The following is a 14,719-nucleotide window of genomic DNA, read 5'->3' as shown; positions in this document are numbered from 1 at the left end:
CAGCTAATAGAAAATGCATCCGAACATCTGGTCCCCTATGCTTTCATTAGCATCTGCATATTAACACCACTGAAAGCTAAGAGCAGACACTTTGCAGTATCACAGGGACACATATTTTGTTGCATTTTGAGGTTCCAAGTGCATCCTCTGCCCTTGTTGTCTCCCCTCAGAGCGGCAGCTTCTTTCTTTTGGCATGCTCTTCTGCAGCTACTTGCCAGCTTACATAGCATTACCCTCATTGCTCAAACCCCCTTCAAAGCAGTTCACTCATCATAGCTCGAGGATGAAGGAGGCAGCTTCTTTGGCCTCGCTGAGGAGCTGAAGCTCAGCCCGACATTCAGGCAGCCACTGCCGCAAAGAGCAACTTCAGCCAGAGCCTAACTTCCTGCTTTACTTGTGATTGGTTATGGATTTTGGCCCTCAGTGTTTTGCTGTCTTCACAGGCGTGCAGCCTTCGCTCACCTCGCTGAACTCTGCTGCTTTTTTCGACAGCAAAACACAAATCTAAAAATCAAAGCACTCTGGCTCTCGGCGCTTTTTTGAGCCTTAAGAGAAAAAAAAGAAAGCCGTGTTTGTTCTCACATCCTCTAACATAAGTTTTAATGTATAACAAGAGCTCCCAACTTTTTTGTGTGGGAAGCTTGCTATCATTAGCAGCTACGATACTTTATGAGTGGATGCATTCACAGAGAAAATTTCCCCGAGGCCGAAATCAGCACTGGCCAGACTGTGCTTTGTAGAAAAGAAGAAAACTCAACTAAAGCCAAATCCACAAGGGTTTAAGTCATCTTTGTTTTTATTTTCCTCTGTTTTGTAGCTTAACAGATATTTAAATGTAGTTTTTTCTCATTTTTTTATGACATCGCTATTCTAACTGAAGCTCTGGTAATAAAATAAACTAAAAGTAAAAATCTAAACACTGCACCGTTTAGCTTAGATCAGTGGTCCCAGTTCAGAAACTGAACGGTCACAAACGGCATCAATAAGCTGTAGTAATAAAAGTTATAGAATATAACTAATATAAGAATATATGTAGAAATATATTATTTCACTTTATGATATTATCCATCTATCCATTCTCCTCTGCTTCTACTTATCCGGATCTCGGGGGGGATAATCAATATAAAAATTTTCTAATTTTAAACAGTATTGATCATAAATGGTATAAAAGTGACATCACTCATAGGCTTCTTCTGTTTCAAAGTATCATTTATGTCACCGCCATCTTTTCCGCCAAAAACTAGATGTAAACAGGAGGGTCGAGTTTTTCTTTTTATCCCACAGAGAATCCTCCAGTTCGAAACGTGGTTTCATTGAACAGACACTGTTTTTTAAAATCTGTATGACTCAAAGGGAGTGGCTGAGTCCAGGCACCACATGAACCACGCAATGCTAGATTGGCTGCCATTTTGGACATGTGACCATCATGGTGGCGGTGTAGGATTTTTAAAAAAGAAAACCCACTCAGGCCTAAACATCGATCCACCATCGGCTGCTTTTACTTTAAAGGTGAACCTTACCCATATCCAGGTTGCGTTGTGCTTCTACTGCACCTCGGCTAGTAGTTACTGAGTATTCAGTCAGTTTTTGAAAACTTCAGCTATCGCCACCTGGTGGTCCTCAGATAAAACTGAAATATAGAAACAGAAATATCCTTTATTTTCTCTCGTTGGGGAAATTCAGGGTTACAGGTTCTCAGGAACTTCATCACATCCATTTTTTACACTGTGTGTGGCACACACTGCCTCCCCTCGCTGGCAGCTGAAGTAGTTGAACAAGTCAATAAAACTCCCATTTTTACAACGCTGAGGAATAAAAAAACTTTTCGTACAATAACACTGGCACAGGCCTGGTTCAAATCAAGGCCGTTTACTGTGTGTCTTTCTCCATAATCCAAAAAAACCTCCTCCAAACATTAATGTTGAAGCTAGGGAGCAAACGTTAGGATTCGTGCACACGTGTAATACCAATAGCATTAATTTAACAGGGTAACACAATTATTTGCAAGTAAAAGGTGTTGTTGTCCCTGTAAAGCCCAGGTTGAAGCTGAGAAAAGTTTGCTAGCTGCCAGACAGGAAGAGAGGCATCAACAACTCCACCACAGGCACAGCACTGCCACAGACAGCTTACAAATAGTGCAATCTTACCATTTGTTTTGTTTGTGGTGCTTTAAGTTGTTTTTTAAAAAATGCCTTTTTCATTTTTTGTCATTTTTTCAGACCCTGGCTGAAAATGGCATTAAGTAGGATATTTTCCTGTCCATCAGTGTGACAACCATATTTTATATTTTTCACTGAGATGAGCGCTCACCTGCTAGCTGTCCTAGCTGCAACGCAAACATGAACGGTTCGATGACTACTGGCAGTCAATCGTACAAATACATATTTTGAAGAAATCTAATGATTTCTTAATGACCTGGAAAATCCTGGTAGGTTAGTTATGAAGTATGCTGCACCGACTGTATCTTACTGAGTGTAAACTGATGATGAGTGTTTCTCGATACAATCTGACTGCTCAGCTTTCTTGTGTTATGCACGTAAAAGGTAACTGTTGATCTTAAACTGGCCACAGGTGTGGATGTGAACATGTGGGGGTGTCGCACTCTAACTGTTTACTCATTTCTAACTTTTTATTCGGGGAGATGCTGGTGATTAGCTTAGCAGCTGCAGAGTCTTGCAGAGCATCCATGTCTGTGGTAAATCACGCACATGCATGCAGTCCAACATCCACGCACGTGTTGATTCCCATGTTTACTGAGACTCTGCAGGACTGAGTGCCTTGTTGCCATAGCGCCTGCTGTCATTGAGGGACACGGCGAACTGTGGAAGCGGGGAGCGAGTGCGTGACATAAAGAGGAGGAAATAGTGACGCAGGGAAAGAAACAAGTGAGAACAGTAAGGAGTGGATGATGCGGTTAACGAGCAACCGTATGAATGTTTGGTTATTCAGACCTCCGTTGTTGCTTCCTTCACGCCTTTTTCCCTCCCCGCCTGCACTTTCTTCATCTTGCTGACAGATTTCCCACAGTATGACTCATTCTGATTAGCACCAAGAAGCCCCTTAAAAAGCTCTCATACTCTAAAATATAGACTAACACACTGGCCTCTTCTTTGCGGTCTGCAATATAAAAAATGCTAAGAGAAAAGAGAAATAGACCAGCCGTTACAGCCACAGGATGATAAAGCCCATGGTCTCATTCAGGAGTGCACGAATTGATGAACTGTGTCTGTCCTTTAGCGGTGGTGCTTAAATTTCATTTAATGCCACTGCAACAGCTAATCGCTTGTGTCTTTTCTCTCTGTTTGGCAATTATGTGTCTACGTGTGCGTGTTTTAAGCGAAAGGAGCTCCTCGTGTGGGAGAAGAGAGTGTTGCAAGTGTTATCCAGCCACCACTTGGGATGAGTAAAAATGGAGCCTCGGGTTGTGATGGCTGTCCTTATCTTGTCATGAGCCAAACTGTTTCAGCAAGAGAGCACGGCATTACGACATTGCTGGCAAGGCTGCCTCTCTGCTATCTTTCCATTTGTCTCCCACCATTCCAATCCAATCCTCTATTTTCGTTTTTATCTCCCCGTGTCATCTCACCCCGGCTCTAAAATTCATTTATGCGCTCCTTCGCTCTTGAATGCCGAGCTTACATCTCTTCTGTCTCTTTATTTTTCTCCCCCATCGGCCTAATCACTGTTTCTCTTTCTCCAGAAAAGGATTGCAGGACCTTGGCTAGCTTTTACTTGTAATTCAGATTTTTACTACTGAAGCATCATCATGACGAGCCTAAATTAATGTGAATGATGTGGCTCATATACAGTGTTGGGCAAGTTAGTTTGAAAAAGTAATTGATTACAGTTACTAGTTACTGCTTCAAAAAAAGTATCTGAGTTAGTAACTGAGTTACAAGATTCTAAAAGTAATTAATTACTTGAAAAGTAATTGTCGCGTTACTTTAAAAAAAAAGTTTAACCCTCTGGAGTCCAGGGTATAATTGCCCATTTTTAACTACTTTTGATGTTTCCTCTACATTTCACCTTTAAAAATGATTTACTTTGCCTTGCTTGGTATCATTCTTTTCAGCACAACCTCAGGTGTCTGAATTTACAGTTCTGTTTTCATTTTGACATACTGTATTAACACAACAACTAAAATCAGACAAAAAACATAAAATCCGAGTAGAAAAAGTTATATTTTTACTCTAACAACCACAAACATGTTTATTGAATCATATTTCATAACTTTAAATGCAAAAATAAATTGTCAATTTTAAAATCATATGCACAAGTTTTGCGAACAACAAAGTTATTTGCAGCCATTTACCTTTTACCCCCTTTTTTTTTTATAACCATTTCAAACTATTTACAGAACAATCAGATGTTCTGGATTCAATAAGATGCCGCCATAAGCACAGACTGCATGCAAGCCTTATCTTTAGAAGTTAAACGTGGCGAAACTATTGAGGAAAAAACGCCGCGTATATATATTGTTTATCATGACTCTGGTTATCACCTTGTTGCTTTGTCATCTTGAAGTAGTCGTGTGATTGGCTTACCACGACTACTTTATTCTTCCTCAGCCAAACAACAGCACTCATGCGATTGTTTTGCCCCCTTAGCTCCAGGTGTTGTGCCAAAAAGTGATCGTCGGGGAGCGCGCAGCTGCTTAAAGCTGTAGCGTCCAGATTACTCACGTAGACAGCTAATTCCGTTCAACTGATATAAGATGCGGTAAGCTGAACACAGCTGCAGCCGCAACCGCACCGCATTTTCTTGTTAGTAACAGTAACGGAGTTGTAACAATAGAAATAGTAATTAGTTAGATTACTTGTTACTGATAAAAGTAACGCTGTTAATAACGCCATTACATGTAATCGTTTGTATCGTTTGTGGTGGATTTTAAGGGTGTACTGCAGCTGTCTTTCTTTTTCCCCAGACACCAAAAATGCTTCCCGTACAGCAGCCAATAGTATGTTTGAATAGTTAAATGGACTGGCACTCATAAAGCGCTTAGTGCTTTCTACTACGAGTCTCATTCACCCATTCGTACTGCAGTTTTTTTTTCATTCCTAAGTGCTTTTTATCGAATATTCACACAGCACATGACCCACGCTTCAGGCCTCCCCATTCATCCATCCATCCATGGTTGGGACTTTGAAATACCAACACACTAGGGATGGACAATATATTGATATTTCAAGGAAATTAGGAAGGAATATTTATGATAATATACAAAAAAATCCTATCAGTTCTTAAATACTAAATAAAAAAATTCCATTCAATTTTGTTAATTATTCAGAGGGCATCAAATCGCAACAAGTCACCTCAATGTGGTTTATATTGTAATGTAAAGCCTCTACAAACATACAGAGAAGCAGACGACCCCCTATCAGCAAGCACTTGGTAACAGTGGGAAGGAAAAACTCCATTGCAACAGGAAGAAAGCTCCAGCAGAACCAGTTGTGACTGGTTGGGGTTTTTTTTTAGCTAATTTCCATCAAAGGCTGAGATGTTGCTCTAGCTGGGCAGAGTGCCTGTGCTTATTTCAGTGTTGTGCCACTGATATCATGGTATGACACTGTTATATGATGTATAAAATGTATGTCATTGTATAAAAATGCACCTCACATAAAGTCATAGTAGTAAAAAGTGTTGTAGATTAAGTGTCTGGAGCAGTCTCTTTGGCACTGAGTTTCCGGTTCACGGTGATTCCTCATATATGTGCCAACCTCATTGTGTGAAACTGTGGCCATATTTAACAGGGTTGGCACTGACTGTAAATGTGGCAACGTTTGTTTTGCAAAACTTTGATCCAAGATGAGCAAATATTTCAAATAGTGCTCTGAGTCAGAAATATCATCTGCACGTTATTAATAGAAAAGAAACTGAATTTATATCCAGCGTGCAGAGTCTAAGCCATAGCTCCAAAGGCGAGGAAGGTCTTTATCAAACTGCAATGCCAGTGTTAGCATTAAATAATAACAGCCTCCTTCTCTGAGGCTGTATTTCTTTGTTGATGGGAAAGCCAAGCCTGACGTTCATGAGGCGATATCGAACAGTGCTGTTTTTCACACAAAGAACAGTGAGCGAGGGAGAGACAGAGAGAAAGCTGGTGCCCAGCAAAGTGGCCTCTGGGCTTCTATGCAGCAACGAAACCCCAGAGATCTGTCAATAACAGGCAGGTTGTTGTTGGCTGTTGTTGTTGGATCAATCCAGGCCCCGAGCATTGCTTCACTTCTAATTGCCATGTGCACTGACAACACAGCACATGCTCTTTACTTTCATGTGTGCCAAAGTCTTCGTGGTGCTTCTCAGTATTTTCTAGACCGTGGTCTGACTGCTTTACAGTTTTGCTGTCACTTTTTTTGTTAGGTTTAATTTAAAAAATTCGAGTCGAGTCGAGCTGCGTTTTGCTTTTATTTCGGTACGCACGGCTGGCCGCATAAAGAGAGATGGCGAAACATCAAGAGACGTGCAGCAGCACGCTTAAAAAATCAACCGCCGCCACCTGCTGTTAATTGATTAGCTGAAAACGAACCCATACATTATTCAATTTTGCATGATTTACAGTTCATATAGAGCTTTTTACATCAGGCGTTTCAACATCATGCGCCTCGCTGCATCACGTGACTCACTTCCCACAGGGAGGTTTGTTTTTGCCCAGTGTGAGATGCTGTCTGAGTGGGAGTGGAAGCTGCTTAAATGGACTGGGTGCTCTTTCCCCAGTAATAAACTGACAAGAATACCTCTTACTGCATTTGTGTCATTGAGAAGCACACAGTAAGGAGTTTAGATCCTTTACCAGTCGAGCCTACGTGCAGACCAACGCTGACGATATCTGTGACAGTCCAGAGAGCAGAGCGGCCCGAGGCCGTGCTCTGTTTTAGAGGCGTTTGCAGCTTTAAGTAGATCCACCTACACCCGTCACATTTACATTTTCTCACGGCTGTTCAGAGCCGCTCTCAACAGTGCTGTAAACTTTAGCAGAAGTAGAACAAGCGGGTCTTAAAGAGATGTGGCTCATGCAGGTGCTTTATATGTGAACCACGTGAATGATCTTTTTGTTCGTACAGATTGTTAGAATTTGTTTTTTTTATTTCATTTAACCAGGATAGAAACTCATTAAAGATGTGGATCATATCATACACATTTGTAACATTTTTGAGGCAAATTTCTCTTCATACAGAAACAACCAAAATGTGCAAACTTCACTGTGCATAAAGAATTAGTAAAAGCTGATGGCGTGCAGGTGAAGTGGCTCTTTAGTGTTCGTTGATCCTGCAGCTGATTCCAGGCGAAGGAGCTGCAAATCTGAACGCTTTTTCCAAACTCAGTGCAGTCTGTCACTCAGCAGAATACAAATTCTCCCGAATCCAGTCCGGGCGAATTACTTCAGCACCTCGCTGTTTGTCCTCTCCTCAGTTGTTTTCAAATGGCAGCCACTGTCAACAGCTGCAGCAGGGGGCTCGTCTCCTGTCTCCTATACCCTGGTGCTCGAAAGCCCCCAGAAACACCAATCAATGAATGAACCACTTACTGTGGTATTCAGAGAACAAAGTAATGTCTAGTATTCTGCTGGAATGGAAGGAGCACAAAGTCCAGGGCTTTAATGGGGCGAGGAGCGCGAGGGCTGATGGAGCCGTGTGTTAGATTCTTGTTTTTGTTATGTGGCTTTTTAAAAGCCCAGATGAGCTGCCTCATTCCTCTCCACTGACTTCATGACAGGTAACACAGAGACAATCGCTTCCCCGTACAGCCTTCCAGCTCACGTATCCTTGAGAATGTTCTGTACTCCAGCCTGCACTGCACAGTCAGTGCCGTGAATGTCCTGCAGAGCTCACCTGAGCTGTAAGGTGCGAGCTCACCCCTGTATTTCCCTGCACATGTTTTTACTGAATTAAGTTGATGTGCGAGGCAGGGTGGCTTTTACTTCCAAAGGAAACGGCTTTCATCGCTCGTATTTGCCGTGGAAGGTGGCGGATTGCAAATGAAACATCGCCAAACACGTACACCAGCGAGGAGGCGATTGAGCCCGTTTTATGCAAATATGAGTGGATGTTGCTGGGTGAGTGAGCAGAGAAAAGCCCCGCTGGGATGTTATCTGTGAAGTGTGTCATGTGAATGCATTTACTTTTAAGAATGGAGGCCAAGCCCGTGAGCCTTGTGGGGTAACATAAAGAAATGAGGACAGCCAGAAGACATCATCTTTGACCGCCTGCCTGGGTGATTCAGGTCGAGCGAACTACAGCTCTTTAATTTGTGTCTCTGCGCTATTGTTTAATAAGGCTAAAGGCCCTCTTTTGTGCATCCACTTTTCACATGTGACACTGTTGAATGATCTGGTCGCTAAATTGACTGCACTTAGCGCTCTTCTTCTCTTCTAATTTCCTCTCTTCTGCCCCCACTTTGCTCCAATCCCTTGTCATCTGTCTCACCATTGTTATCAGTGTCTGCACTCATGAGCTGACCACCTCCTTTCATTCCCCTGCCTTGTGACTTTAAGTTGAGAAGTGTCTCTGCACACACAAAGCTGCTGTATGCCTCTCCACACAACCCTCTGCTCTTGCCATCTTCCCTTCCTCTTTCTTTCTGCCCTTCAGCTTTCAAAGCTCATTCTATAAAAACCCGTCCTGTGAAACTCATCCAGCATCCCACAGCTACTCACCCGCATCCAGTCACCGGAACCAAATCTACTTCAGCACAAACACACGCCAAACCATCAGAGCACGGAGGTGGCAGAGACCTGAGGTTGACGAGGGAGGGAGGGAAAAAGAAGAGGGCAATAAGATGTCAGGCAGGTGGGTAAAAGTGAGCTATCTTCACCCGGCCTCTTCTAAATAAGCCATCCATTCTTTAGTATTTTAAATCCCATCAGTCTAACCCCGTGGGGTGGGAGGGTGCATTAAAATGTAGGAGCGAAAAGACAGACATGATTTGTTGTGATGGGACGAGAGCTCGAGCGAGAACAGGAGGAGAAGTAGAGGAATGCGAGATAAATACAATGAGGTGCAGGTTTGATTCGAGCAAAGACAGATTGGAGAGAATAGATGCAGATAGAGGCGGAGACGGAAACACGGGGAGTAAGAACAAGAGAGATAGACGTATACGGCTGAGCTGGCAGCCTCCTCCGCCGATTAACATGCTCCTCAGACATGGTGAGGGGGATCAAACTTGCACAAAGCCAGGCCTTGGAGTTATGCCTGCAATGCAATGAAAATGCATGTGTGTGCGCGTGTGTTTATTTCTGTTTGTTTGTTTTGAGTTTGGAGCTGCTCCTCGACACACACAGAGCAGTGTGTCTTTGTTCACAGCTGCCTTGTGTGCACAGTCGTCAGCTGGAGACGACTGTTGATTGACATCACGGTGTGTGTGTGTGTGTGTGTGTGAGGTGTGACATTCAAAGCAACAGGGAAGGCCAGAGCAGAAAGTGGAACCCAGAGTTACTGTAGTGCATGAACTCACACTGGAATTTCTGGCTGATCGGTGGAGGGAGAGGACAAAGGAGGTGAGGAGACGGGGTCAGAAGGAGGAGGAAGGAGATGCGTGTGTGAGTCCAATCCTGGAGAACGAGTGTATGCTGATTTTGCGCACAGGGACATGCGTGTGTGCGAGTGTCAATGTGAAATCAAAAGCTGAGGACTTGCAGGTACACTTCTTTTTTATATCTTTACTGGTGCCAGGCCTGATCTGTCAGCCGTCTGCTGAGAGAAGATACTCTGCAGTGCGCCCCTGTCTCTTAGAAGCTGTTTATGATGGGGGCGTTCACAGCGGCGCCTTTGACGAGATGATTTCCTGCAACATTTGCAAAAGAAAAAAAAAAATCTGGACACAGTTGAGGGAACATTATTCTTGGATGTTATAGCGTGTGGCCTGTATAGCTGCTCTGCTCGCTGAATTATTTCATCATTAACTCTAGCATTCATCCTTGAAAGCAAACAGTGCAGGCTTCCTGCACAGGGCAAGGACGTATGCTAGAGAGGTCTAAGATTCTTGCGATTTGTCTTTCTTCAGAGACCACCGTGTTTCTCGTCTTTGTCCTTTCTCACACGGTTTGTCATCCAATGCGTGTGATTAGTTGTCGTGTTACTCTGTACATCACGACTGTGCAAACCAGAGTTTAAAGTTACGGGGGATCTTTTTCTCTCAGAGCTCGAGATGTCTGTCCTCGTGTATCTGTAAGACACCACTTTCAGCGTTTGTTGTTTCTGTGACTTCAGGAATTCACCGCTTGCAGCAGCATCGTTTATGAAAAGCACGCTTTCAAATAAGTGTTACTGTGCAAAAAAGTGAGGATTGTCCTCCATTTAAAGTGTCCTGCTTTGTTCCTGCCGTGTGACCCTACTCGCCCCCTGACAGTCGCTTGTTGCCATTACGATAAATCCAGCTCTCCTGATTCAAAAGCAGAAAGGCCGAGCAGTCTCCAGATGGGAGCATGCTGCCCCGTCGAGTTACTTCTGTGTGTTTGTGTAGGATAATACATGTCCTTTGTGGGTTTTTTCCAGAATAATCACATCAAGCCGGGTCCTGTCATGCTGCAGAACCTCTTATTGCCATTAGCGAGGTTTCTGTATTTTGTTCTAACCATGTTGGAGATTATCGCCACTTATGTTTTTTCTTTACTGACTTTATGGAGCCACGAGTCCTGATGGATGCAGTTACTTTTAGACTCCCACCGGTCTGAGAGTGTGTTTTCTTTTCATTTTTACTGCAGTATAGCTGGGTTTCTCCTACATGGATGTTTGAGTTTGATTTATGGCCTTGGCCCCTGATCTCTGCCCTGCTAATGATGGCTGTAAACTGGTGGGAAGCCAAAAGGTCAGGGCTATCCCTGCTGTTGTGATGTGACACCACGTTTCTCCGTGTTTTATGCGTCGCTGTTTCGATGTCCACCATGGCGAGAGGTGCTCAGACGCAAAAAGGTGTGCTGAGCACGGAGAGGTAACACGCTGGATGGAAAATAGAAGAATAAAAGCGTTATCTCTGCGGGTTTCGTTGGAGAGTCCTCCTGAAACGCAAACCTATAATTAACCCGCAGACGTCGGCAGCCAGCCAGCGCTGCAAATTCTTTGTTCTGCTCCTTCTAGATTGTGACTGTCTCCTGATGTCTTCACAGCTGTAATTTTGAGGACTGTGAAGGTTAATGACAGCGACACAACTCTGGGGAGAGCTCAGAAAAACTCAAAGATATCCATTCATCAACAATAAGCTATTACAAGTATTACATTTGTGCGCCGTCATGCGGTCTTTCATCGAGCTCCTTCTCACCCGTTAATAGGAGCACATCCACGTGTAAGAGGAAAGAGTCAAAGATTATCTTATTCCAGCTCCAACCTTTAAATCCTTTGAAATTATACATCTATTAGACACACAAAGGAGATACTGTACTAACCACGGGAGTAGTCAGGTAGCAGAGACAGAGGAGACATTCTCATGATTCGAGTCTGATAAAAGAGGAGTGTTAAAGAAACGTTTTGTCCTTCTGCTCATGCTGCACATATTTCTCACCACATAAATCTTTGCCGTTTTGTCAGCACATGGGAAAATCAGTGTTCTGTGGAAAAAGGTCACTCTTCATTTTTCATTGACTCTGTACACCGCCTCCCCTTTCTCTCTTCTTTAACCACTTTGACTTTCTTCCTCTCTTCCTTTAAAAGTGTGTGATTTTTGTCTTTCTTACGGCTCTGGGATTTCATGCTGATGCAAATTTCTAGTAAACAGACCGCGGGTCACTCAAGTCCCAAGAAGAAGTTGTGTGTGTTTCACTGCAGAGGAGGGAACTCCGACATAATGTTTACATTAGCCCTGGAAGAGAGAGAGGAGGCAAGACAGTGGCCGGGCTCGGAGGAGGCACAATGCCCAAAGGAGGTGTGTTTTGTTGTGTGCATGTCATCTAAAGTGTACGGCGTACGTGCTGTATGTCAGCATGGTAGAGAGGGAATCGCTGTCTTGAGCGAGCACAGCAGATTTAAGGTGCATTTCCCAAAAGCGCAAGAACATAATGTACGAGGTTTTATTCCGGCAGAGACTCGGAGAACAACCAGACGCGGTTTAAACACAACACAGTTTAAAGAGAAAAACAACCACGGGGAAAACAAATGTTTCCAATCTGTTATTTACACTGTTGATGTTGGAGCCCGTTGAATATTCAGTAAAATAAAATTAAAAAACAGATCGAAACACAACTGCTTTTGATTTAAGTCTTGTAAAAATGAGCTTGCACCCGATTGGCCGAATGCTACTGTGTTGAAAAAGTCCAATATTAATCATGTCTGTAATTAATCAGAAGCCCAATGAGGGAAATAAGAGCTCCGGGAGCAGGTGTGATGCTTTTACGTTTCTGTTTTCTTATCAGGAATCAGCCGCTGCAGGAATTTTGCAGCCATAATAGAGCAGGAGTTCATCATCCCACCATCCTTAAACATTTGGTGCCTAAAGGATAATTCTGACGTCCACTCTTTGATTTCACGCTGTTTTAGTTATCTGACCTTAGCTGTACTACCCTTAAATAGTTTTTTCATGATCTTTCCTTTAGCATTAATCAGGTATGCCCACATCTATCAAACACAACACATAAATGCATACACTTAAATGAAACAGAGAAGAAGAAGTGAAGGCACTGCAGGGTCCTGGCAGAAAAGTGCAGAGGAAGAAAATGAAAAGCAAAAACCAAAATTACAGGCTACGCGAGCAGATAAGAAAGCAGAAGGACTGACATTTAAATAAAGGAAGGGCTGGAATTAAAATACACAGGAAACTTATTAGGGAACAACATGCAGGTGAAATTAATCAAAGAGGCCAGACAATCACAAAGGCAGGAATAAGACGAAACACAAGAAAGTGAACAGGAAGTAACTATAAAAGAGGAACAAGCAAGCGAATAAAGAGACAAAGAGTCATAATCACATTTCGGATATGTAATGAGTAAGAAACACGGGGGGCTGGGTCTTACAAAACCCTGCAACAGGAAGAAAAACAGGGCCACAAAAGCCAACATTTTGAGGCTTTGCCATAAAACATAAGGTTGCAATCAACAATACCGCTCAGATTTATGACCTTTGTGTGTTTCTAGAGAAGTTTCCTGTCACATTTTAAGCTTGGCCCTAATAACAAGCGTTTTGTCTTTGATTTGCAGGAAGTTGTTCGTCTAGTTAATTATGTCTTCAATACACTGAATCACTGACTTTAAAAGGTCGGGGTCTCAGGGGTACACAGATTAATATAACAGTCTGATAATCCATTAGCATGTTTATGGTACGTTAGCACATGTTTTTCCAGTATGTTACTTAGATGTGCACGTTAAGAGATAAAGAAAGATGTCATCGCTTGAGATGAGTTGAAAACCAGAAAAGTGCAGAGCCATAAGTTCTTCCCACTAGTCTGCTTTTGGCTCAGGGTGAAGATAAATCTGGCGACGCTCATCCTCTCTTTGTCTCTCTCATTCCGCACATTCTTTGGCTTCGCCGTCTGTATTTCCGGTGTGACTCCTCGTCTCCGTTTGAATGCCTCGCTTGTTTCTCTTTCACCTCTGGTTCCCTTCATCGCTCCCTGCGGTGCCTTATTTTTGTCTTCTTCTTTGTCCTGCCTTGTCCTCTCTGTTCTCCAGCCTCATTTTGTTTCATTGCAGTTTGTTTCCATCTTTGCCTTAAACCCTCCCTCCTGAGCCTCCGTTCTCACGTCTTATTTTTCATTCCCTTACTTCCACACAACCCCGCTGCTTATTGAATCCTGACTGAAGGAGATCCAAGCAGCATCGGGCTATCACCTGTCATTGATTGTGCACACTCCATAAAGCAGCCTCTCCTCTTTCACTAATATGACAATTAGGCCGGCCCCTGGGAAATCTATGAGATATATTTAAGTAGAACATTCACAAAATACTCTGCTGCATGCTATCCCTTTCCATGTAGCAGCAGCCTCATGTACAAAACCCTGAAGGTCAACCTGGTGTAGCTCGCCCTGAGGCGAAGGAGTACTTCTTGGAACATTAATCCCTCTTTCAAAGTCTCTTTCCATGTGTGTGTCTCCTCTAACACAAGTTACTTCACTGTTAAAGCCTTCACGTTTTTGTTGTCTCCACTGAGTTACATCTGCAGACCTTTATTCACAATGAAAACAAGCTTCTGGCACTGGTAGCGCTAGTGTTAGCTTTAGCGGTAACAAGAGGGCAGCAGCTTGCAAATAGAAAAAGTTGTTCACAAGCAGAGCAGAAGAAAGTGAGCGTTTATATGGAGTAGTGTTCCTGTCCACTAGAGCTGGGCGATAGAACGATAACGATATGTATCGCGATATAACTTTTACTCGATAGAGAAATTAAGCTATCGCGATAGACTTCGCCGCTCTTGTCCTCAAAAAAAAAAAAAAAAAAAAAAAAAAGGTCAGCCAATCCAAATTAAGTAGCGCAGAGCCGAACCAATCACAGCCGCAGCGTCACGTCGCGTGACTTGTTACGTACAGCACAAGTGCCAAGCCACACGTGTGTTTGTTTGGGAAGCAGCCAGCGGGTAATGGAGCCAGCGCGTAATGGAGGAAATGAGTGTGCCGACTAGAAAAATCAACCGAGCGTGACCGAAGAGAAAACAGATGATGGTTCCAACGCCGGAGAGATTGTCGAACGGAAGAGCCATAGAAGTTCCGTAGTGTGAAGGCATTTCGGCTATTTCAAGTCTGACAAAAAACAGAGTAGCGTGCACTGTAAATTGTGCCGAAAGCAAGTCTGGAAATACAATAAACT

At 43.2% G+C, this 14,719-nt stretch overlaps 1 protein-coding gene across 4 annotated transcripts in view; it reads left to right on the top strand.

Moving 5' to 3' along the window:
• Positions 1-14,719, top strand: part of sema6bb (sema domain, transmembrane domain (TM), and cytoplasmic domain, (semaphorin) 6Bb) — a 145,697-nt gene that overhangs the window by 39,967 nt on the left and 91,011 nt on the right. The window contains exon 1 of one of the 4 annotated variants that reach the window (XM_085399221.1): positions 7,631-7,713. The exons of 1 other annotated variant lie outside the window; for it this stretch is intronic. Coding sequence is in view for 1 of the 3 variants with exons in the window: in XM_085399218.1 (XP_085255344.1) it covers positions 9,441-9,493 (53 nt within the window). In the remaining 2 variants the exon portion in view is untranslated. 2 more of the 4 variants (XM_085399218.1, XM_085399220.1) reach the window with 2 other exon arrangements.

The sequence above is a fragment of the Rhamphochromis longiceps genome, linkage group LG23, assembly GCF_057381845.1.
Source record: "Rhamphochromis longiceps isolate RC_006_pf linkage group LG23, R_longiceps_female_GT1.1, whole genome shotgun sequence".
In the NCBI taxonomy this organism is placed as follows: Eukaryota; Metazoa; Chordata; class Actinopteri; order Cichliformes; family Cichlidae; genus Rhamphochromis; species Rhamphochromis longiceps.
The sequence above is the reverse complement of the archived record's forward strand: the minus strand, read 5'-3'. Positions and strand labels throughout refer to the sequence as shown.